The 23,454-nt window shown below is 40.7% G+C and overlaps 2 protein-coding genes and 1 pseudogene across 2 annotated transcripts in view; 2 read left to right on the forward strand and 1 right to left on the reverse strand.

The window, feature by feature from the left end:
- The window catches only part of CP (ceruloplasmin), a 57,377-nt gene extending 57,259 nt beyond the window's left edge, over nucleotides 1-118 (forward strand). Inside the window, exon 19 of the mRNA XM_052649360.1 lies at nucleotides 27-118. Coding sequence (XP_052505320.1) covers nucleotides 27-118 — 92 coding nt within the window. The remainder of the gene's footprint in view (nucleotides 1-26) is intronic.
- HPS3 (HPS3 biogenesis of lysosomal organelles complex 2 subunit 1) overlaps nucleotides 1-23,454 on the reverse strand; it is a 41,712-nt gene that overhangs the window by 7,618 nt on the left and 10,640 nt on the right. Inside the window, exons 5-14 of the mRNA XM_052649351.1 lie at nucleotides 20,307-20,499; nucleotides 17,254-17,335; nucleotides 14,608-14,762; nucleotides 12,853-12,961; nucleotides 8,794-8,975; nucleotides 7,569-7,749; nucleotides 6,156-6,389; nucleotides 5,004-5,189; nucleotides 4,479-4,667; nucleotides 2,896-3,003 (exon numbers count right to left, since the gene is read on the reverse strand). Of these exons, the coding sequence (XP_052505311.1) occupies nucleotides 2,896-3,003; nucleotides 4,479-4,667; nucleotides 5,004-5,189; nucleotides 6,156-6,389; nucleotides 7,569-7,749; nucleotides 8,794-8,975; nucleotides 12,853-12,961; nucleotides 14,608-14,762; nucleotides 17,254-17,335; nucleotides 20,307-20,499 (1,619 nt within the window). The remainder of the gene's footprint in view (nucleotides 1-2,895; nucleotides 3,004-4,478; nucleotides 4,668-5,003; nucleotides 5,190-6,155; nucleotides 6,390-7,568; nucleotides 7,750-8,793; nucleotides 8,976-12,852; nucleotides 12,962-14,607; nucleotides 14,763-17,253; nucleotides 17,336-20,306; nucleotides 20,500-23,454) is intronic.
- Nucleotides 11,071-12,199, forward strand: LOC128056576 (40S ribosomal protein S6-like; annotated as a pseudogene).

Consider the following 23,454-nt stretch of genomic DNA (forward strand, 5'->3'; position numbering starts at 1 on the left):
TTCTTCTTTTATCCTTTTTACTACAGCATCTTCTCAGACTCACAGGAGAATGTGGAACATGAACTATCCATTTACAGTCAGCGTTATGATTTTACTCCAATTATCGAAGAATGGCTAGGAGAATAAGGTTGGTCTGTTTCCTTCCTGCAATATTCACTTTCATCTGAATAATTTTCCGACAGTAACGTAGCAAATATGAAATAAGATGATTAAAGTGAAATGAATCAAAGCTTGGTACAAAATGGGTTACCCAGGAACTTTTAGATAGTTGAATCCATATCATCAAGAAGTTTAAAAATAAGAAACACCAGACACAGAATTCCCTGGAGGTCTAGTGGTACGTCCACTGCAGGGGGCACAGGTTTGATTCCTGGTTGGGGAATTAAGATCCTGCAACTTCAAGATGTGGCCAAAAAACAAAATATTACCAGACAACCAGACATGCATCACTGGATAAAAAATGGCCCACAGGTTACTACTACTCTTTAAAATACTCAATGTTGTCTGCTTCTCACCAGTGTGTTCCTTTTTTTCCCCCCAATATTGGAAATGGACTCTCCACCCTCAACACAGGCACTATTTATTCCCTTTTCTGATCTCCTTGGGACTGGAATTCACAGAATTCTCTACACGATCACACCTGTGGCTCCAAGAGGGGGGAAATGGCAAAAAGGTGAGGGGAGGGGACCAGGCCAATTCTGGTAAAAGGTAGGCATTTACTAGCTACTGTGTTCTAAACGCAGTGGTGCTTTTTTTTTTTGACACATAGATTGTTTCGATAGATTTTATAGATAGATTTATAGATTGTTTTTATATTAATTTTTGCACAAATATACGATTACAATGTTTTTTGAGGACAAGTGACAGAGACATATTAAATCTGTGTGGTGGTGGTTAGCTGGTGGGTAGAGGGAAGTCATATAATTTTGATAAAGCTCTCCAGGTGATTCTGAATCTCATTCTGAGGTAAGAAGAGATGAGATCTTTTTGTTCTTGATAGTTCTTTTTTTCTAAATGACAAGATTGATTGACTGACCCCAGATAATTTAGAAAAGAGTTAGAGTTAGGAAAAGGATTTAGAAAAATTTAGGCTAACTGAACCTTCTGTCCTGTATCAGTAAACACTCCCTTTTAAATACTTTAAAATGGATTCTAAAGGTCAATGAATTATACTTTTTCAAGCCGAGATTTTAAGTATGCTTTGAAGCTTTATAGGGGATACTTAACAGCACATATTATGACTTGAAATATATAATTAACACATATATTCTAAGAGGACAAGGTCTTGCCTGCCTCATTCAATGCTGTACATCAATCACATTTATAGTTTATGATCAAGGACTATTTGTGGAATGAACACATCTGAGATTCAGCCCTCAGCAACCTCTGTATCATAAGAGTACTAAAGATAAGAACCTGCAAGAATCTTCTTTGGCAATTTTTAAAAAAAATGTAAGTAATTCTCTATCTGGAGACATCATAGGCTGTCTAGAGGCTTAAGACTAAGCAATATGGTCTCTTGAGTTTCCCTTCCTGACCTCCACTCCTAATTTGACATTTTGGTTTCTAAAAGCAGTAACTACATTTACACCAAGTTCCCAGCATAAATCAGGGGTTGCAAAAAGCCTAACAAGGCCAAACTAGATGACGAAAATGTACAGAGGCAGCTGGGTATAAGGAAAATGGACGCCAGACACTCCGCCTCTGGACCAGGGAGACTGGAGACAAGCGTGAGCTTGTCAGGCAGCCAGGACTGCGTGAGCCCTGCGTAAGGAGGGAAACCACCAGGGGCTCCAGCCCACAGGTCTCAGGCAGTGAGGGCCAGGGATTACGGCTGGATGAAAGTGCTGCTGAGGTTTCCAAAGAGAAACTTGAAACTCAACACTTCTTCATTCGAAATCTCAGCTTTCACATGGTAGCAGACCAAACACAACAGATGTGAACATTATATTCAGTCCTCAGGCCGCTGACTCCATCAAATAAAATCACATACACATGCAGCCCAGCCCCACCCACCAGGTCAAATGTGGACTTCATTCCTCATTTCCAGTCAAAACACTGTCGAGGTCAGAATTCTTGCGGGATGGGCTACATTCTCTTGGTCATATTTCTTACTTTAAAAAAAATCTGGGCACATGTGTGCCCATGGCTGATCTATGTCAATGTGTGGCAGGGGCCACCACAGGGTTGTGAAGTGACTGTCCTCCAATTAAAATAAATTAATTAATTTTTAAAAAAATCTGGGACTTGCCTGGTGGCCCAGTGGCTAAGCTCCAAGCTCCCAGTGCAGGAGCCTGCGTTCGACCCCTGGTTAGGGAACTAGATCCCACATGCCACAAGGAAGACTGAAGATACCACATGCTGCAACTAAGATCCATGTAGCCCAATATATAAATTAATAAATATCTGGGGGGAAAAACTCTTTAAGGAACCAGATAAGCTGGCCACTTTAATCTATTTCCTATAAGATAGATAGGCACGCTTGGCTTGGGCTAGAGGCCTAAACTGTATGAGTGAATGCTAATATTAATAAAATTAATTAACTAAATTAAATTAAAAAAAAAAAGTGAATCACAATGAAAACACCACGAAGCATCTGCCGTACTTTTATTTCACAAAGCATTTTCAAGCACATCCTGAAAATGAGGCAAGACTGTCACAGGACTAGGTGAAGCTCACTCGCCCACCCACCAGCAACAAAACCAGCCTTCCTTCAGCAGTTTCAGGCAGAAGCAGCAGGAATTCCCTGCAGAACTGCTGAGAATGCCTCACTATAGCTCTGTCGCCCAAACTATACACTCTCAGTTAACAGGACAACTGGGAGCTTACCAAATTTAAGTCCTATACTATGTTATAATATACAAATTCATAAGAAAAAGAGGCATCTTTATTTACCTGTAATTTTGAAAGGTCTTCCATATAATTTTTGTCGACTAAAGATTCGGATGAGATTAAGACATTAACCCATGGATTTATTAAGCCATAATGACTACAGGTGTTTATCTAAAATGTAAAAGAAATTTATTGTAAACAAAGTACAATAAAACAAGGTCTTCTTCATCCATCCCACAAAAAGTAAGCAGTCTCCAACTTTCTGCTGTGTCCCAAAATTAGTTATACATTTTCTTGGGAATGGGAACAAAGTCTTAGAATGTATTCCCCTGGGAAATGTTTCAGCCTTGCTGCTTCTTAATGAACAAATCTTTACTAAATATTTCCTAGTATTTTAACTTTCAAAAGGGTGCAAAGAGACAGTTTCTAACAAAAACGGTAATACTTCTTTTAAGCTAATTACATTTAAAAAAAGTTAATAAGGGACTGCCATGGTGGGCCAGTGGTTAAGACTCCGCGCTTCCACTGCAGGGAGCACGGGTTCAATCCATGATCAGGCAAGTTCTGTGTGCCATGCAGCGTGGCCAAAAAAAAAGTTAACAGTAACACTGAAAATTATTTTTATTTCTACTACTTTCCTTGGGAGTCAAAACCTCTTCCATAAGTTCTGAAGAGAATTCCCATAAAGACTCCCTTATTCAAGAAAATCCACATTAGCCTTGCATCCATAAGGGGTAAAGGGGGTGAGGAGAACAGGAAGCATAAGAGCAGAGTTGTCAGAGCGGCTCAGACTGCAAAAGAGCTCTAGTCAGTGCAGCCGACAGGAAGTGGAAGTCTAGGGAGGAAGTCTCTCTCCCACAGGGCTTCTGCAGTTCCTCTCCCAGCAGGGAGGTCTGCAGGTGTCTCTTCTCTCACGTTCTACTTCATGGACCATCACCTAAGGGAGTGCAGATGGGTTTGGGGGAAAGCCCTATTCTCCACACTTTGGCTACTGAGGTACCACTACAAGGAAATAATAAAGGAGTGGTAAGAGGCTCTCTTTAGAATATAAAATTTCAAATGTGGATGTTACTCGCAGGCAAGTTATAGGTGTGTTTTTAACTCCAGCTTAAAGAAAGAATCTGGTAGGACTTCCCTGGTGGTATAGTGGAGAAGGATCACCCTGCCAATGCAGCAGACATGGGTTCGATCTCTGGTCCAGGAAGATTCCACATATCATGGAGCAACTAAGTCCATGTACCACAACTACTGAGCCTGTGCTCCACAACAAGAGATGCCACTGCAGTGAGAATCCCCTATACTGCAACAAGAAAGTAGCCCCTGCTTTCCACAATTAGAGCAAATATGCACACAGCAATGAAGATCCAGTGCAACCAAAAATAAAATTAAATAAATAATAAAATTTAAAAGTCTGGTAATATTATGTTTGATGTTATACTGTTAAAAATAAGTGACATTATCATAATGTATGAAAGTGAAAGCGAAGTCACTCAGTCGTGTCCGACTCTTTGCGACCCATGGATTGTAGCCCACCAAGCTCCTCCATCCATGGGATTCTCCAGGCAAGAATACTGGAGTGGGTTGCCATTTCCTTCTCCAGGGAATGTACATAAAGTTTGATTCACTGTACTATTCCGTTATCTTACCAGGTCCTCTGATGTTCTCAATGGTGTGGTGTCAGGAGGCTGCCTCTTCGATAATCTCCAGATGTACTGTGATGTGAGCTTGAAAAAAAGTTCCTGAAGCACCACATCTGGGAGACAGGCTACCAGCTGAGCTTCCCAAAAGTCCACTAAGAGCTGAGGGATCGTGTCTCCATCTTTACCACAAAGCACCTTGAGAACAGTGAAACAAGCCCTTACGGCTCAGATAAATATAGCACTGATCAAGTTACAGCTGGTCTAAAAAGCACTCCATCATGCGGACCACGTGTTCAACAATTTATCCACTAGCATTAGTGCCATGGGAAAAGCCAATTTAAACATTTTAATATACTCCAGTTGCATGAACAGAATTTTTCAAGAAACATTTTTTAACCTGTATTTTTTTCAGTGATTATGTGTAAGTCTGGTATTTCAATAAACAAATGAAAACTTGCTTCTCTTATTCTACTCCTCACTTCCCATCAACTTCATCAGGCCATCTAAAATAACATGTTCAAAGTGACAAACCTTAAAGAAGGAATCTGCTTCTTCAATTCCAATTTTGTTGTTCTTCTGTAAGGCCAGGACTGAAGCCACAAGCAATCCAGGCTGAGTCTCCTTCAAGTGAACTGCAAACTCAGTTGGAACAATCTGTCCTTTCCTCTGCTGAATCAATAGCCGAGGTTCCAGAATGAAGCCACATACCAACTTCATCTTCAGATTAAAAACAAAACAAAATTTAGGAACCGAATATACATTGCATTCATCTTGGAAATACATGCTACTGCATTCAAGAATCACTGATAAGCCATTAACAATTTATTATAATCTCAATTTTTAATTTAACTACAAAGACAATTCTAAGAACAACATTAATAACTGTCTTCCTAGAAGTTATTAACATAGTTAAGCATCAAAGTGTCATATATTATAGACAGCTTTAAATTTATGTCTATCTAGGATTCTTCAAAATTATGAAAGTTCATCTTCCTAGAATTCTACTCTTCAAAGTAGAGGACATGTCAGTGTTGACTTGCTCTCCTCACCATAACAAAATGTGCCATTTGTGCAGCAATAAAGAACTCCTGCTCTTCTTGGTTACACCTGAGCAATAAGTACTCAGCTAATGTCACTTCTTCATTTCTTCCTTGACTGATTAACCTCTTTGGCTCATTTCCCTACAGGGCCACTCTTCCCGGGGGAAGCCACCTGGGAAGCCACCATTCAATCCGCAGTCTTTCACAGTCATTTGTGATCTTCTCAACTGCTGGATGCCTAAGGCTCAAGGTTAACATCCCACTTGCTGTACTTGAATATATATCACTGTTCTGTTTTTAGGGACACACCTCACACCTCCTCATGCCACGTCACACTGTCAGCTTAGGGCAGAGCCTATATGCTCTTCAGTACCAAGCGCTGTGCTCTGAATAAATCTGACACTAAGTTGAAAAGTCTTTGGATACCCCTAGCTACCATTTATCATTTATTATTCTTCTTCATTTCAAAATCCAAAGCCCAAGCACTCCCACTTTGGGTCACTTCCTTTTAATATAATATTAAGTCTATTTTCCTTTACCACTAAGGAAAAATGAGCTACACAGAAGCCAGAAAAAAGCTAAACACCTCAGGACCACCGGGTCCTACATTAGCTGACTATTAATGCTAGGTACGGCACCATACCTCTGAATGGCTTTTCATTTCATCCCTGTGCATGTCAAGATCTCCCATTTTCAAAGCCATTGCTGCCTTGGCCAATGTCACTAAAACTGATGAAAATCCAGAAGTATCCAGCTTCCTTAAATATTTTATGGCAGTTAAAGGATCAATATTCTTCATAGAAGGACTACAGAGAATATGTGGCAGTTGCTTCGGCTCAGCCACATAAAACATCTGAACTACTTTTGCTGACAATTCCTTTGGTGAGCAAAACAAGAAATAAAAGGTCAGTCAGCTGATAGAAAGCACAAAATCAGCAAAAAAATAAAAAAAGGATAAAAAAGTAAGATACAACATTCCAATTAATATAAAATTTTGTACTATGTTTTGATTTAAAAAGAGAGTTGATGATGATAGCATGGGAGATCTGAGGTGCCCTAAAATGATCTCTTTGTACAAACTGTGGTCAGTATTTCTAATACTAACAGGTGTTCAGAAGAAGAAAACAAATACTGGATTAAATTCCACTCAAAAGTCCATTATAAAGAATTACTACTTAGTACAAAATATACTTAATATTTATAGAAGAAAATTTCATTTCTCTTAAAACCTTAAAATATTTGGAATCACAATACCCAACTCTGTATATCTGCATTCAACTATTTAAAAATACACAAAAGGGAGGACATCCCTGGTGGTGCAGCAGATGAGAAGCCACCTGGCAACTCAGGGGACACAGGTTTAATTCCCGGTCTGGGAAGATCCCACATGCTGTGGAGCAACTAAAAGCTCATGCACCACAACTACTAAAGCTCATGCTCCGGAGCCCAAGGGCTGCAACTACTGAAGCCCAGGGACCCAAGAGCCTGTGCTCCATGAGAGAAACCACCACAATGAGAAGGCCATGTACCACAACAAAGGCCAGCCTCTGCACAGTGCAACGAGGGAAAGCCTGAACAGGAACAAAGACCCAGAACAACCAAAACATAAAAAAATATACCAGGGGCTAAAAACAATTCTTAAAAATGTCACTGGGCCAGGATTTTATAAAAAAGTTTTAGACACTTGGAGAGAGGGGCAACTAGGGTTTGGAAAAGGGCTGTGGATGAGAAGAAGGCAGGGAAAGCCCAGGTTCTCTGACATTCTTCTAAAGACATGCCACTGATGCACTGGGCAGGTCACTCAAGCACAGTGGACCACATCTCCCTGTCTATGTAATGAGAAAGTATGAGAAGATGATTCTAAGTTCTTTTTCAAGCTGTAATTCTATGAGTATTATTAATGAAGAAAAAGTGCACCCTAGTTACCTTTTTTAGGAAAAAAGACTATGCTACCAATGAAAATACTGGGAACTTAATTTTTTAAACAGAATTGCATAAACAGCTAAAGTGAAAAGTTAAAAATATTCGATCTAATTAAGCAGGAAGTTGTATTCACTTCACTTAATTCTTCATCCAGGTTTTCATAAAGTGAATGATTAATGTAGAAGATTAATCCCCGCTCGTATTTCTGTGATCCATCCTCTACTGCCCAGTCCACTCGGTCCAAAACTTCCGCCATAGACAAACCAGACATCTTATAGTATGGCAAGGCCAGGTGGGAATGCTGGGTTTCAAGCCTAAAGGGAAGGAAGTGGGAGAAAAAAAAACCCCTCAGATTTGTCAATTTTAAGTTTGGATGTCTAACACATTTGATAATAAACCAGATCATGCTTTCCAGAAGACACAAATACTTTTCTGTGGCCAACAGGAGCTGGAACAAATTCCTAAGGTTTGTTCTGCAAAGTCATTCTAACTAATATAGCTTCTTTTTGCTTGCTCATAATAAAATCAGAGAAACAAGTGAATTTTAATATTCATAATGCAGCTCTACAATAATGGTGTTTATAAGCAGGAAAGTGGTAGTTGCTCAGTCATCTCTGAGTCTGTGTGACCTCATGGACTATAGCCCGCCAGGCTCCTCTGTCCATGAAATTCTCCAAGCAAGAATACTGGAGTGGGTAGCCATTCCCTTCTCCAGGGCATCTTCCTGACCCAGGGAAGAACCTGGGTCTCCTACACTGCAGGCAGATTCTTTACCATCTGAGCCACCAGGGGAAGACCATAAGTAGGAAAAGCCTTTCATTAATTTATGACTCCCGTGGTTCAAATAAGCCTTTAAAACAATTATATTTTAAAAAAATTGTAAAGATCATTCTCAAAAATAGAAATCATTCTTCTTCCTAGTGTCCTTTTCTGACATTATAAAACCATTGATTACTAAGATTAAAATCACAGATTGTCCAACTAGGATCTCTGTCTCAAAACTAATAGGCAATAGATGAGTAATACAGTTGTCTCAGGTCATTGGTCATGCCCCACCACCACCCAAAGGCCTGAAAAGAAACTTCAAATTTCTAAATTTGAAGGAGACATAAACACTGCTCATCTAATAAACTGTAGGTCCTTGAGTAGGAACAGGTCATGTTTATCTCTCTAAGCTTAGCACAGCACCTGGCACACAGGATGTGCTCAACAAGTGCTATGGAATAAATGAGTAAATAAATCACAGCCCCTCATATGTTGTCCCATTTGTCAGGGAACTGCCGGAGGTGGAAATGCTGGTAAGTAACACCTGAAGCTCAGGTGGCTTCTTTAATGAGCTTCCAAGCAGCATCACCAACCTGCTATAGCAGTCGCCAAGGTGCCCACAGCTTTCTTTAAATGCTTCTAAAAGCTCTGCCTTTTCTCCAGGTTCCAGCTGACTGGCATCCATCAGGGCCGCTCTCACTAACAAGTGAGCCTCGCTGAGAAGGTGGATGCAGCTCTGGGTTTTTGCAGTCTTGTAGGCATTACTGTAGTCTACCTAACACACAAAGAAGGCAAGCAGTTCATGATGCTGAAAACATCGCCCCAAAGTTTCCCAGGTCTATAAGTTGTTTATAAAGTTACTATCTGAACACATTACATCCTAAGAAATAAAAAGTGGTTATTTATCATTCTGATAAGGCTTAGCTAAAGTGGCTTTCTTTTCCCCCACAGTGTATGGGTCAATTTATCACATACATGATTGTAAATACTCTTTTAAACAACGTTAATCATCAGAGAAAGCAATTAGTACTGTTAATACTAATGATACTGTTAACTGAGCAATAATTTGATCACAATTTGATACATCTAATGAACATATCTGAAAGACTTAACTATTTTTAAAGTTCTATGATTTCAATCGTTCTCAAATTCAGACTGAGCATCCTTCCTTTATCTTAGTTTCAATTGGTGAATTTAGATTCTACTACATCTAATTCTATAACTCATAGTGGGCTTATAAAAATTTTCACTAGCTAATCTGAGCCAATCAGTATTTTTAGACTCCAATAGGCAAATCATCTGGATGATGTCTAAGACTTTCAATTAAATAAGACTGAAAACACAGGCCAAAGCTGATAAATTTATCAGCATTAAAATGCCAGGGACAAATCAGGCAAAACCTTCACCTGATGACCAAAGTGAACATTGCCGGTGAAGGACAAATGAATATTCTGCACCTCCCCTCATGAAACTCTGAGAAAGATGGAACGGCATCTACACAGAGTTCTGGCCCAACTCTTTGTGACCCATGGACTGCAGCCCGCCTGGCTCCTCTATCCGCGGAATTCTCCAGGCAAGAATATTGGAAGAGGTAACCATTCCCTTCTCCAGGGGACGCCCCCGACCCAAGAATCGAACCTGGGTCTCCTGCATGGCGGGCAGATTCTTTACTGTCTGAGTCACCAGAGAACTCAGCCAAGAACACATAACCTCAATCTAATCATGAGAGAAGAAACGAAATGAAATGAAATGGAAAAAAAAAATGTTTAAAAGGTGGAGGAGAAGAAATATTTTTCAAAACTATCTGGTATAAAACAAACAGTGAAATCTAAAAATGCAACAAGATAGTGAAAAAAACAAAAAAGAAACAGTCTTATAGAGAACAAGCTGGTGGTTACCAGCGGGGGAAGGAAAAGATAAAGGAGTAAGAATAAGAGGTACAAACTACTACATATAAAATAAATAAGCTACAAGAATATACTGGACTGTGGTGTTGGAGAAGACTCTTGAGAGTCCCTTGGACTGCAAGGAGATCCAACCAGTCCATTCTGAAGGAGATCAACCCTGGGATTTCTTTGGAAGGAATGATGCTAAAGCTGAAACTCCAGTACTTTGGCCACCTCATGTGAAGAGTTGACTCACTGGAAGAGACTTTGATGCTGGGAGGGATTGGAGGTAGGAGGAGAAGGGGACGACCGAGGATGAGATGGTTGGATGGCATCACTGACTCGATGGACTCGAGTCTGAGTGAACTCCGGGAGTTGGTGATGGACAGGGAGGCCTGGCGTGCTGCGATTTATGGGGTCACGAAGAGTCGGACACGACTGAGAGACTGAACTGAACTGAACACAGGGAATATAGCCAATAACTATAAATAGGCTATAACCTTTAAAATTGTGAATCAATATGTTTACACCTGTAACTTACAATACTGGACATTAACTATACTTCAACAATAACAAAAAGAAAACAAGTAAAGTTTTTTTTAATAAAACAAAGGCTATGAACATATTTTGGATGAAAGGAGGCTAAAGAGACATGACAGTTAAATACATTACTTGATTCCTAGACTGGATCCTGGGCCAGAGGATGGGGGAAATGCTACTAGGCCATTACTGAATCCATCGACAAAAATGGAATATGAACCATAGACTAGATAAATTGTCATTGTTAAATTTACTGAAACACATGTGTGTGCTATAAGTGTATAAGCAAATATCTAAATTCTTAGGAAACATGCATTGAAATATTTACGGGCATTGGGCCAGGATGTATGCAATATACGTTCCAATGGATCAGAAGAAAATACGCAGGCATGACTGTGCATTTAGAAAGTACAAGAGTGCAAAAAGGGAGAGAGAGGCTTCAGAATGAAGTTGAACATCTCTTTCTGGTCACTGGTTTCCAGAAGCTCATTGAAGTGGATGATGAACAAAAATTTCGTACCTTCTATGAGAAGCTTATGGCCACAGAAGTTGCTGCTGAGGCTCTGGGTGAAGAATGGAAGGGCTATGTGGTCCCAGTCAGTGCTGGGAATGATAAACAGGGTTTCCCCATGAAGCAAGGTGTCTTGACCCATGGCCGAGTCTGCCTGCTGCTGAGTAAGGGGCATTTCTGTTACAGCCAAGAAGGACTGGAGAAAGTGCAAGTCTGATGGGGTTGCATGGTGGATGCTGACCTGAGTGTTCTCAATTAGGTCATTGTAAAAAAAAAAAAGGGAAAAGGATATTCTTGGACTCCCTGATGCTACTGTGCCTCATTGCCTGGGGACCAAAAGAACTAGAAGAACTTGAAAACTTTTCAATCTCTGCTAAGAAAATAAAGTCCGCCAGTATGTTGTAAGAAAGCCCCTAAACAAAGAAGGTAAGGAACCTAGGACCAGAGCACTCAAGATTCATTGTCCTGTTACTCCACGTGTTCTGCAGCACAAACGTGGATGTGCTGCTCCAAAGAAACAGTGTACTAAGAAATATATGGAAGAGGCTGCAGAATATCCTAAGCTTTCGGCCAAGAGAATGAAGGAGGCCAAAGAAAAACACCAGCAACAGACTGTCAAGAGACAGAGGCTGGGCTTCCCAGGCGGCTCAGTGGAAAAGAATCCACTTGCCAACACGGGAGACATGGGTTCGATCCCTGATCCAGGAAGATCCCACAAGCTGTAGGACAACTAAGCCTGTGCACCACAACTACTGAGCCTGTGCTCTTGAGCCCATCGTCCTCAACTACTGAGCTCACATGCCACCAACTACTGAGGCCTGCAGGCCCTAGAGCCCGTGCTCCACAACAAGAGAAGCCACTGCAATGAGAAGCCCTTACACCCCAACTAGAGAGCAGCCCCTGCTCGCTGCAACTACAGAAAAGCCCGCACAGCATCAAAGACCCAGCATAGCCAAAAATAAAAATAAATAAATAAAAATATTTGAAAAGAGAGAGAGAAAGAGATGGAGGCTGTCCTCTCGGAGAACTTTTCCTTCTGAGTCTGAATCCAGTCAAAAATGAGATGTTCTAAGAGTCAGAAATAAATAAGATGAGACATCAAAAACAAAAAAAGAGAGAGATAGAAGCATAGGCGGTATAATGTTGACTCTGTTGACTACAGGTAAATTGATGTGGGGAATAAAATGATTTTATTTGTGCTATTCTTATTCTCGCAACTTTTCTGTAGATTTGAAATTATTTCAAAATAGTTTATAAAAATCATCAGGGATAAGCAGACAGCTGTCACTCTTAGAAAAGGAATAAAGATACCCACAGGACAATACTACAAGTGCCGTGGTACGCTAGGACCATCTGTTAATATTTCAAAGAAGTGTGAGACACAGACATATGATCTGAGATTTCTTTCCGCTCCATTTCATGATTCTCTTGCCAGGGTTCAAAGTAAAGGTCGAAGGCTATTTATGTTTAGACTGGCTAATCAATTCCCATAGGAGAGTGGGTATGAATAAGGGAGTCTTATTTTAGTGATGGGAATTTCTCTTAGATCCTCAAATGTCACGAGCTGTGAAAACAAGAAGGTGAAGATATATAGTTCTCTGTAAGAGCCTTGAAGCTGCCTGGTTGTGGCATTCTTAATGTGTGATACTTAGAATCAATTTCTAATGATCAATTAGACTCTAAACTTCTACAAATAAGAAGTCTGAAAGGAGTACCATTTCTTTGTACAGTTGCACTGGTGAGACCGTATTCACAATATACAAATTCCACCCAGCTTCAGCTACAGGAGGTGTTTTGGGATTAACACTGGTACCTTTTCTAGAACTAAAAGCAAAACAAAGGACAAGAATTGTAAGACAAGACATATTAATAAATGGCGATTTTAAATGGTAAATACCAGATACCTAAAATATTGTAACTCTGATACCATTTTCATTTAGTATTTTCTTTGGTGATTTATGCAGGAGACCCAGGTTCAATCCCTGGGTTGGGAAGATCTCCTGGAGAAGGAAATGGCAACCCACTCCAATATTCTTGCCTGGAAAATCCCATGGATGGAGGAACCTGGTAGGCTATAGTCCATGGGGTCGCAAAGAGTTGGACACGACTGAGCGACTTCACTTTCACTTTGGTGATTTAACTACACAGTAGATTTTTAGAGAACATTAGTGTACAACACTATGCAGGCCTAACAGCAGTTCATGTACTACACTCTCGTGGACTGGTCAACCAATCACTTCCAATTCATTCCACAAGTATTCTTAAATAGGCAATAAGCTCAAGGAACAGGCAAGACCTCTCAAAAAGAACAGAGACTTGGCCATGAAAATCCCTGCAACCTGGCTCTCTCCAGCATGTGGCCTTTGTGAGGCCAGGGCTGCTGGGAAAATGTAAAACACAGAACTGTAAGTCAACTTAAAGCACTATCATATTTCCAGCTTTCACTGTATGAAGCATTTTCTGTAGTATGCAATCTTTTCTAAAATGCAAAGTTTTGGCCAAATGAATTTTCAAATAAATTAAAAATTTTAAACCATTTAAAAAAATATAATACTATTAAGACATCAAATGTATAAGATTGCAAGTTATTTTCCCTCTTGCCAGAAAGCTTTTAGGATCAGTCATTTTTAGACCACTTTGTGCACACTCTAGGTGACTAGTTACCCATGGCAACCTGGTTATTTCTGCTGGTGGAACAAAGCACAGGCACAAATAATTCAAAAATGCAAAAACTACAGTGTTTGATCTGAAATACACTCTATGTTCCTCGCCCCTGCCCCCAACAGTTTTCTCTCCTACTTAAAATTTCCATAGAGGAATGTTCAAATTAGATTGCATTCCCAACCACTAAGTTCACAGGAACTTAGGAAACATCAACTAGAAGCATAACCACTTTGGAATTAACCATTTTATCCCAAACAATGTGAAAGCAGAAAACTGAAGTTAGAATTTACCTAAGATTAGAAGAATGCACTTTTATTTTAAGGTAGATTAACACATAATTTATACATCACAAATGTGCTTTCAGGTAAGAAATGCATTAGTTAATTTCTTTTCAAGTTGAAATACCAGAAAAAAAAACTTTGGATAAAAATATTGCCACTGAAAGGTCAAGGAAGAAAAATAATAAAGAGCCTTGTAGTTTCGATTAGCCTAAGAGGCTCGATCTTGCTTATTAATTACACAGAAAAACATGTCCTTTAAATTCTTATTATACAATACCACAGATTTTTACTGAAACAGTTTTATAATTTATTTTCTTCTGAAAGCTCACAGTCAATTACAAAGGATATTTTAGAGAACATTAAACCTTCTTTTGTTACTCTGAAAAAAGAACACCTAGAAAACCCATCTGATCATTCAAATTTTTGATTTAAAAAGGTCAGTGAAGATGTACACAAAATATACCAGTAACACAATTCATTCCAGAAACTTTGGCAAGGATATCTGGGGGTGATGGGCATGCTTACAGAAACCTCTTGGGTGACTCTCTTCTCTCTGGAACGGTTTCAGGGTCTGCCTTGGTCAGAAGTACAATGTGGTTTTTAAAGTGACAGATGGCTTTCAAGCCTATGAAAAGCTGTATTCTTAAAGCACAGACATCCATACTGATAGGTGGGCAAGCCTAATAAGGAAAAATTCACAAATTTAGCCAATGAAGTGCATGAACTTCAAAAACTTCAAAAATCAATCGATTGGATACAATCTTTACTTTCCTGTCTCTCCCCGCTACTCAAATAATCCTAATTCCTATTCCTATCAGAGCAAGAGGCTATCTTATCTAAACTATATAACTGACTATCTCTTTCATATGTCCGCCAAAGAGCCCCATAGTATGTGCTGACACTGACTTGATGAAAGCAGAGAGCCTCCAGGAGCCCTGCCCTGAGCGGGTTACTGCCACCCAGGGAATCCCCACTAACAGTGGGCTGGCTCAGGTGGTACCTTCAAATGGGCTTTTAGTCAAAATCAGACACTATAAAAGGGCATTCTACTGCTCGTAAAATACATAAAAAGGTTTCTTAGTGGATGGGTATGTAGAAATGCGGGCACATTCAGATGGCTCCTGTTAGCTCTGCAGGTACGAACACTGCCTAGAATGGCTAACAGGCTGGAGGTTTGCCAGGCAAACTGGAGGAAACCCTAGACCAGCAGACAGGCTCCTGTCCTTGTAAGGAAACATTCACCCAAGCAGAATGGATAAGAAGCTAACTGAGGAGCTCTTTCTGGGACTCACAAAATGAGGCTGCCAGGTCTCCCTGGCTCCTCCATTAATGGTGTTTCAATTCCAAAGTCATCTTCCTTGTCTCTTTTGTACAAAGTGCATGGGGATAACCCTCCATCTATTTTTGTCACTCCTATGAATAGTTTGGAGAAGGAAATGGCAATCCACTCCAGCACTCTTGCCTGGAAAATCCCATGAACAGAGGAGCCTGATAGGCTACAGTCCATGGGGTCGTGAAGAGTCAGACACAACTGAGCGAATTCACTTTCACTTCACTTATGAATAGTTAAGGTGGCCTTGGTGATGCTGAGCCAGAGTCTCAGGGGAAAGGGAAATAAAGATAGCGTGCATTATGGCCCTCTCTCTGAGGCTGTGAAGCCTTTCTCAGACACCACAGCTTCCAAAGCCTGAGTCAGCAAGGGAGCAAAATGACGGCATGCTCCGTTCAGGGGCATCTAGGATTTCAGGGTGGTGGAAGTGCAGGGAAGGGGGAGCCAGGAGGTGTGACCATCACTGTCCTTCCCTCTGCCACCTTCAAGGACTAGCCTCAGGGGCAGCATCCTCTACTAGCTGCCCATCTCCCCTCTTTTCTCCCTTTCTCTCTTCTGTGTTTCTTCCCTCTGGTTTTATGAAGACTGTGAGAAGGCCTGGAATTGAGATTTATTTTCAAATGCAGATTGATGCCACCTCAATGTGTTATGTACCCCTCACTCCACCATCATACCTACACAAGCCTTGGTCTTCCTGACGTTTAAAACAAAACACAAGGCAAGATGGGGTGGAGAGAGAGGAAGCAAGAGACAAAGTCTCCTTGCCATGGGTACTAGGGACATAACCATTATTTTTAAAATAATCTCTTGAAAAGGCTATGTGTGTATCTTAAACACAAACAGAAGGGCATGGGAAAGCTGTGATTCTGATTTCCCAAGAGGCTGAAGGTAGGCAGTAAGCCTGTCAGCAGCAGAACGTGACAGGCAGCCCACAGAAGAAAAGAGAACTTGGATGTGATTTCCAGAAAAAGGTAGCACACAATTTGGGTGACAGTGATAGTGGATAAGTGTCTCAGACACATTACGCACTAAACATCATCACTGGACACTCATTTTTCCAGAAGAAGGTGTTCCGGGTGCCAGATGGACAATAATGTGTGAACAGAGGCCATCACGATTTGGGGGTTCCCTGAAGCATGGATATGAATAACAAATACCCATCTCAGAGGTGAAATTGCACATGATGAACATGATGCAAATCATCAGTGCATTTCTGAGAACAGAAATTCAAGGTCAGAAAATAGAGAATTTCATCATAAAATTGTCTATTTGGTGATCAAAAGCTTTTCAGAGACTAAGCAGATTACTTCTCACTAAAAACGAGGTTACTGATCTAGAATATCAATAACACTAGATCAAAACTACGGAAATACAGAACACTTGTTGAAGGCTTTGTAAAATGACAAAAGAATTATTAGTATAGCTGATAATGGTATAAATAAATCATCTGAATGCATGCATTCACTTCTGTGCTCTTAGACATACAGATTTCTGAACTGTTTTAATAGCTCTATATAACTGCCAATACCAATACTTATCAAAATGAATAAAACTGTAGTATACTATAGTTGTGATGTGCCCTCTATGAAATTACACTATATATATTCTTTACAAAATTTTAAAAACATGCATTATATCTAAATTCTGAATGACATGTTTTCAAAGTTATCTTAAAAATTACCATCTAAACCACAAACTGCAAAATGCTTACCACTTTACATCACAAAGCTCTAACTGAACAAACAAGACTTTAGTGTCCGCCCAGCTTAGACGCAAAAAGCGTCAATTTGCAAGCACTCATGTTTGATCTTTAGGCTGCACTGTCATTAGCCAGCTCTGACCTTCAGGGTGGTGTCCACATACGGGTCCTCCTCCCTCGCGGCCGCCGCGCTGCACCGCACTGTGTAACACTGCAGGTTGTTACTGAGGAAGAGGAGAAAGGCCACTGAGCAACGCGGAGGCCAGGAACCAACACGCCCACTGCTGGGAGGATGTCACAGGACCACGGAGCGACAAGGCGGGTGGCTGAACACCCCAGTACTCATCAAGCGCTGACAAGTTAGGCTGCTTCTGAACAAGGAGATTACCTCAGAAATCCTATGGAGTGCTTTTTTAAAACACATAACTGGCCCCCACTGCACCCCTACCAAATCATTAACCTCTGGGGTTGAATCTGTGTTGTGCTTAGTCACTCAGTCGCACAGACTCTTTGTGACCCATGGACTGTAGCCCACTAGGCTCCTCTGTCCATGGAATTCTCCAGCCAAGAAAACTGGAGTGAGTTGCCATGCCCTCCTCCAAAGGATCTTCCCAACCCAGGTCTCCCTTTCTATAAGTGGATTCCTTTCCGTCTGAGCCACCAAGGAAGCCCACGGGGGCTGAATCTAGACACGTATATTTCTACAAAGCTCCTGGTGTGACACACACTCCTAGTTAAGAACCATGGATCTGGGTCAATACCCTTATTTTATTTACAAAATGATGGCTAGGGAACCTGCCCAAAGTTCAGACAGGTGACTATCAAAGTCAAGGTTAGAACCCAAATTTATTATTATCTCAGGATGAAATGCAGCCTGGGTTGTGCTGGGCAACACACTTAAGTTAGGCAAACTCTCTGAAGGAATCTTCAGAATCATGTAGTCCAGAAGCTTGTTTTTAAAGACTAGAGCCTGCAAAGTACATGGTTGGTCCAAGTCCTCTTTGGAGAATGGAAATCAAATCAGACCCAGGTCTCCTCATTCTTCACACTCCTCTTTTAACAACTCCAGGCTACATTCTGCACAGCAAAGCAATCTGGAGACTTCACAGTAAGTGCCTGTGTACAAAAACCTTGATAGGTTTCCTTCTGATATTCCCTAAGCACCTCAAACTCCAATATCTAAACCAAACTTTTCTTTTGCCCCACACCACACCAGCCTCCAGTCTTTCAGAAAAGCAGGCTCGGGACTTCCCTGGGCAGCCAGTGATTAAGACTTCCACCTTTCAATGCAGGGGGTGCAGGTTCGATCCCTGGTCAGGGAGCTAAGATCTCACAAGCCTTATAGCCAAAAAACCAAAACATAAACAGAAGCAATACTATAAAAAATTCAATAAAGATTTTAAAAATGATACACATCCCCCCTCCCCCACAAAAAAAGTCTAAAAAATAAAAAAAGAAAGCAGGCTCAAAACTGATGGGTTTTCTCATGTCTCCTCCATCCCCAGTATCCCACTAGACATCAAGTCCTATAAGTCTCTCCTCTCCATGCTTCCTTCTCTTTTCACTGCTACTGCTCTGCCCAAATACAATCCCTCACTATCCTCACTGAACTATCCCAATAGCTCATTAGTATGTTCAAGCCATCCTCCACTGTGGCTACCATCCATTTTCTTAAAGTAATGCTCTATTCACAGCCTTTCCTTTGCTCAAAATCTAAAAAAATTCCTTAATTTCCAAAGCCCCAAGTTCCCTCTCAGGCACTATTTTCCCCACTTTTGTTTCAGCAACTTTACGTTTAAAGGACATTACTACACAACCCTTTGGAAACTGAAAAGACCAGAGACCTCTACACTGTTCCCCATGCCAGAGAGCAGGCAGAGAGGGGAGCACCCCCACTGGGAGGGGGTGCCAGAAGCTTCAGGTGGGTCCTGTGCTGTGTGAAATACACCACAGCACCTGCTGGAGATTTTGATATTACCACTCAATCAGGAAAAACAAAAAAAGCACTGTCCTATGCAACTACTTATCAGAAACTCCAAGAAACCTGGACATAGCTTTGCTTGTAGCTTCCCCTCTATCTGGAACGCTCTTCACTTTCAGTCTCTATCTGTCAAATCTAACTAGCCTTCAGGCCTCACTTGCAACACAGAAACCTTGCCCGTGTGACTTGGCTGAAGTAATTTCCCTCTTCCCATAGCCTAAGACACTTCCATGTAGTCTTAGGACATTTTTCTCAAATCTCCTAGTGTTTGTGTCCCTTGTATGTGTCTTTCATCCTCTCTTACATTGCTGTTTGCATAAAGCAGAGGCTGCGCCTTACTCATGGTTGGTTGGCCAGAGGGCTCAATGCAGTGCCTTGCCTAGAACCTGAACTCAAAAAAACAGGAAATAAAACCACAAGCATTACTAGCCACTGAGATAAAAGGAAATGAGATTAAATTCAGGAACCCAGTTTACATGCCAGCTTACTAGGAGGATAAGGCAACTCAGAAGACACTCACCACCGGTTAGCCACATGAGCCTGACCAACCCCAACCTCTGGACTCTCTCCCAATCTCCACTACTCAGAGGGTAGAATCAGGCAGGCTTTCTGGACCCTTTACAGTCCTAAACCATATCAATGAACTCAACTCACATAGAAATGATACGACAGCAGTGAAAAAAAAAACTTTAGCAAATCTAAAACTGAAGAGATGCCGTGACTGTTGTCAAGAGCCCCCACTGACTTTTCATTAGAATTCCCTATGAACATCTTCCCTCATGAAGAACCTTACCCATTCTTAGAAAGATCCCCATCCAGTTTAAGAAAACAAAACAAAGGCAAACCAGAATTTAAATCTCTGATGTTGAAAAGGCAGTTATGAGCCATTATTTAAAAAATAAATAAATAAAATAAACCCAGGTTCAATCCCTGGGTCAGGAAGATCCTCTGGAGAAGGAAATGGCAACCCACTCCAGTACTCTTGCCTGGAAAATCCCATGGATGGAGAAGCCTGGTAGGCTACAGTCCATGGGGTCACACAGAGTCGGACACGACTGAGCAACTTCACTTTCACTTTCACATCCCAGGTGTGTATCATTAATTTTTAGTGCTATCCACTGGTTCACATAATTTTCATTTAAAGAGTTAGAAAGCACCTCAGGAATTTACAGAGAAATAAGTGACTCAAAAGCCAGCAAGGGACTGGGACATACCTTGTGATGACATGCAGAAACTGTGGGGTAAGCACCGCCTGCTGAGATTTCTCGGGATATTGGTAAACCGACATTAATTCAACAGATTTGACAATCATGTACAGGTAGCCCACATGAGGTAATGAGAAAAAACAAAACAGACTCAGCAACACTTTTTCCTGAGACGAATTTTTTCTATCAGAAGTAAAAGACCCTGCATGCAAAAAAACAACAACAAACAAACCATGAAACCAGTAAATAAAAGGAACCAATATTTTGACTTTTCTGTGTAAAAACATCTATAAACAGATAACCAAAGAGTTGCTTAGGTGCTTATATAAGAATGCCAGTAAAAAAATGAAAAAAGAGTGATATAATTAGAATATCAACATTTTGAAAACCCTAATAAATTAACAGATCTAGGTAATCATCATCAAGTTGTTAATATCACAAAAAAGAGCCAACCTGATACCACGTACTTCTAAGAGAACTCAAGACTATTTGCATTACCAAAAAAAAAAAAAATCATCACCATCATCTGATCAAGACTTAGACCAGCACTGTCAATAGAAATAAAATATGAGCCATATATGTGCTGCAAAGTTTCTAGTAATTGGTCTTTAAAAAATAAAAACAGCCAAGATTTTAAAAATATATTAACCCAACATATCCAAAATATTATCATTTTTATACATAATCAATAAAAAATTAATGAGACAGTTTATATTCTTTTTTGTTGTACCAAGTCTTTAAGACCTAGTGTGAATTTTACAGTTAAAGCATATCTTAATTTAGACTAGTCACACTTCAAGGTGCTCAACAGCAATATTGACAAATAGATACCATACTGAACAGTACAGCTTTAGATCACAGGGAAGTATAGGGGATACAGGAACATATTAAGTGACACTGTGGGGAGTCAGTCAGCAAAATTCAGACTGTGGGAAATTCTGTACTAATAGTCCAGTTTCTTGCTAACTAACCCGCAAAGAGAAATGAGAGAGAAAGGCAGAGCCTATATAGCAGAGAGACATAAAAGACATAGGAGCCAATCGCAGGTATAGAACCTTACTTGGAATCTGATAAATTGCAGAAAAAAATATTTAGACAATCAGGGAAATTTGAGTAACTGATGGGTATTGAATGATATCAAGCCATTTCTTAAAAATGTGAAATGACATTTGGGGTTTTTGTTTAAATACAAGAATCCCTTTCCTTTAGAAACATATGCTGAAATATTTATAAATGAAAAGGTATAAGCTCTGGGGTTTGCATCACAACAATCTGGCACAGGGCAGGGGGTGATTACAAGGCAACACTGTTGAAACTGTGTGATGGGGACCTTGGGGGTCACTGTACTATTTTTCTATATCTGTGTGCCTGAAATTTTTCATAATCAAAGTGTTTTTTTTTTTTAAATATAGCTCTGATTGATGCCCTTCAAGGACACATTAATAACAGAAGAACGTATAAAAGAGATAACTAATGAGAACCTACGGAAAAAAAAAAGAAAATCCAATTACTACACTCTCCACAATTGGCCTAAAACAACTGATCCAGTTTCTACTTCCTCTTCTTTTATACACACATCTGTGCTCTAATCATACAGAGAGCTGCTCGCTTATCTCCAAACATACATGATGATCTTTCACATGTTGCTTTCCCTGAGGTAGAATCTTACCAGAATCTCCATCTTCTAAAAAAAAAAATTTTATCTTCTAAAAATTTTACTTATCCATCAGGGCCCAGCTCACAGGGGCACTGCCCAACCCCTTATCTATCCACTAAGTAAACATCCATCAGGCACCTACAACACGCCACTGTTCTGGGTTCCGGGGATACCACAGCGCACAAGACAGAGTAACTGCATTCATTCTAGTGAGGGGGACTGGGGTGGAGAATAAACTCTGCAGTGTGCAGGGAGGGAACAGTTTAAACTGAGAAGTCTGGGAAGTCCTCTGTGGCGAGGTGATACTTGAGCTGTGAGCTGAAGATACTACTCTCGCAAGCTCTGAGGGAAGTACTATGTTCTAAGCACTGGAAGAGTAAACAATAGATCTTAGACTTGAGTGAGCTTGGTGTAACCTAGCAGCACACAAAAGCCACACGGATGGAGAAATGTAAGAGGGTGAGCAGGACAAAAAGAGCTCAGGGTCAGGGTAATGCAGGCCATGGAGAGGATTTGGGGTTTTGTTCCAGGTGCTGTGGGAAACCCCTGGATAAGAGCTAACCCTCTAAGGTGGCTGAGGGCCCTCTGATTTTCTGCCTTGTGTTACACCTCCCTCTCCCTGGCTTTTCAGTTCCTCAAGCAAAGACTCTGCATTGGCCACAACCAAACCTGCCCACCAATCAGCCCCATTCATTCTACAGATCCTCTTTCTCAGGAAGCCTTCCCTGACCCCCAGTGAGGTCAGGATCCTTTGTTATACATGCTCAAGGCAGGATTCTTCTCACAAAGTACTCCCATCAGTGTGTAACTGTATACTCCTTCTAATGTTCATTCCATTCAGGCCTGCTTCCCCCCACAAGACAATAAGCTCCATGAGTGCAAGTACTTTGCCTACTTTTGCTCATTACAGGAACCCTAGTATTCAGCACAAGACCCAACATAGTAGGTACTCAATACATGGTCACTACAAGAAAAAAAAAAAAAAGTATAAGTTTAATCAGAGTAATATTTATACCTTTCCCTAGCCATCACCTAAACATGTGAAGCAGGCCAGCACTAAGTACAGAATTCAATAATGATTCTTAATCTGGGTTGCCCATTATATTTCTGGGGAGGTTTTAAAACACACTGATGCCCTGGGGCTTTCCTGGTGGTCCAATAGTTAAGACTCTGTGCTTCCACTGCAGGGGGCACAGGTTCGATCCCTAGTCAGGGAACTAAGATCCCACATGCCATGCAGTGGGATTTAAAATTTAATTTTAAATTAAACTACCTTTTAAAAAGTTCAAAAAAAAAAAAAAAATACTGATGCTCAGGCATCAGTTGACCAATTAAGTCAGAATCTCCAGCATGGGGAGTTCCCTGGCCATCCAGTGGTTAAGACTCTATGCTCCCAGGGAAGGGGGCATGGGTTTGATCTCTGATTGGGGAACTAAGATTCCCCTATGCTGCAAAGCATGGTCTAAAAAAAAGACTCTCCAGTATGTTGAGACTGGGTAT

This window comes from Budorcas taxicolor, chromosome 1 (genome assembly GCF_023091745.1).
Source record: "Budorcas taxicolor isolate Tak-1 chromosome 1, Takin1.1, whole genome shotgun sequence".
In the NCBI taxonomy this organism is placed as follows: domain Eukaryota; kingdom Metazoa; phylum Chordata; class Mammalia; order Artiodactyla; family Bovidae; genus Budorcas; species Budorcas taxicolor.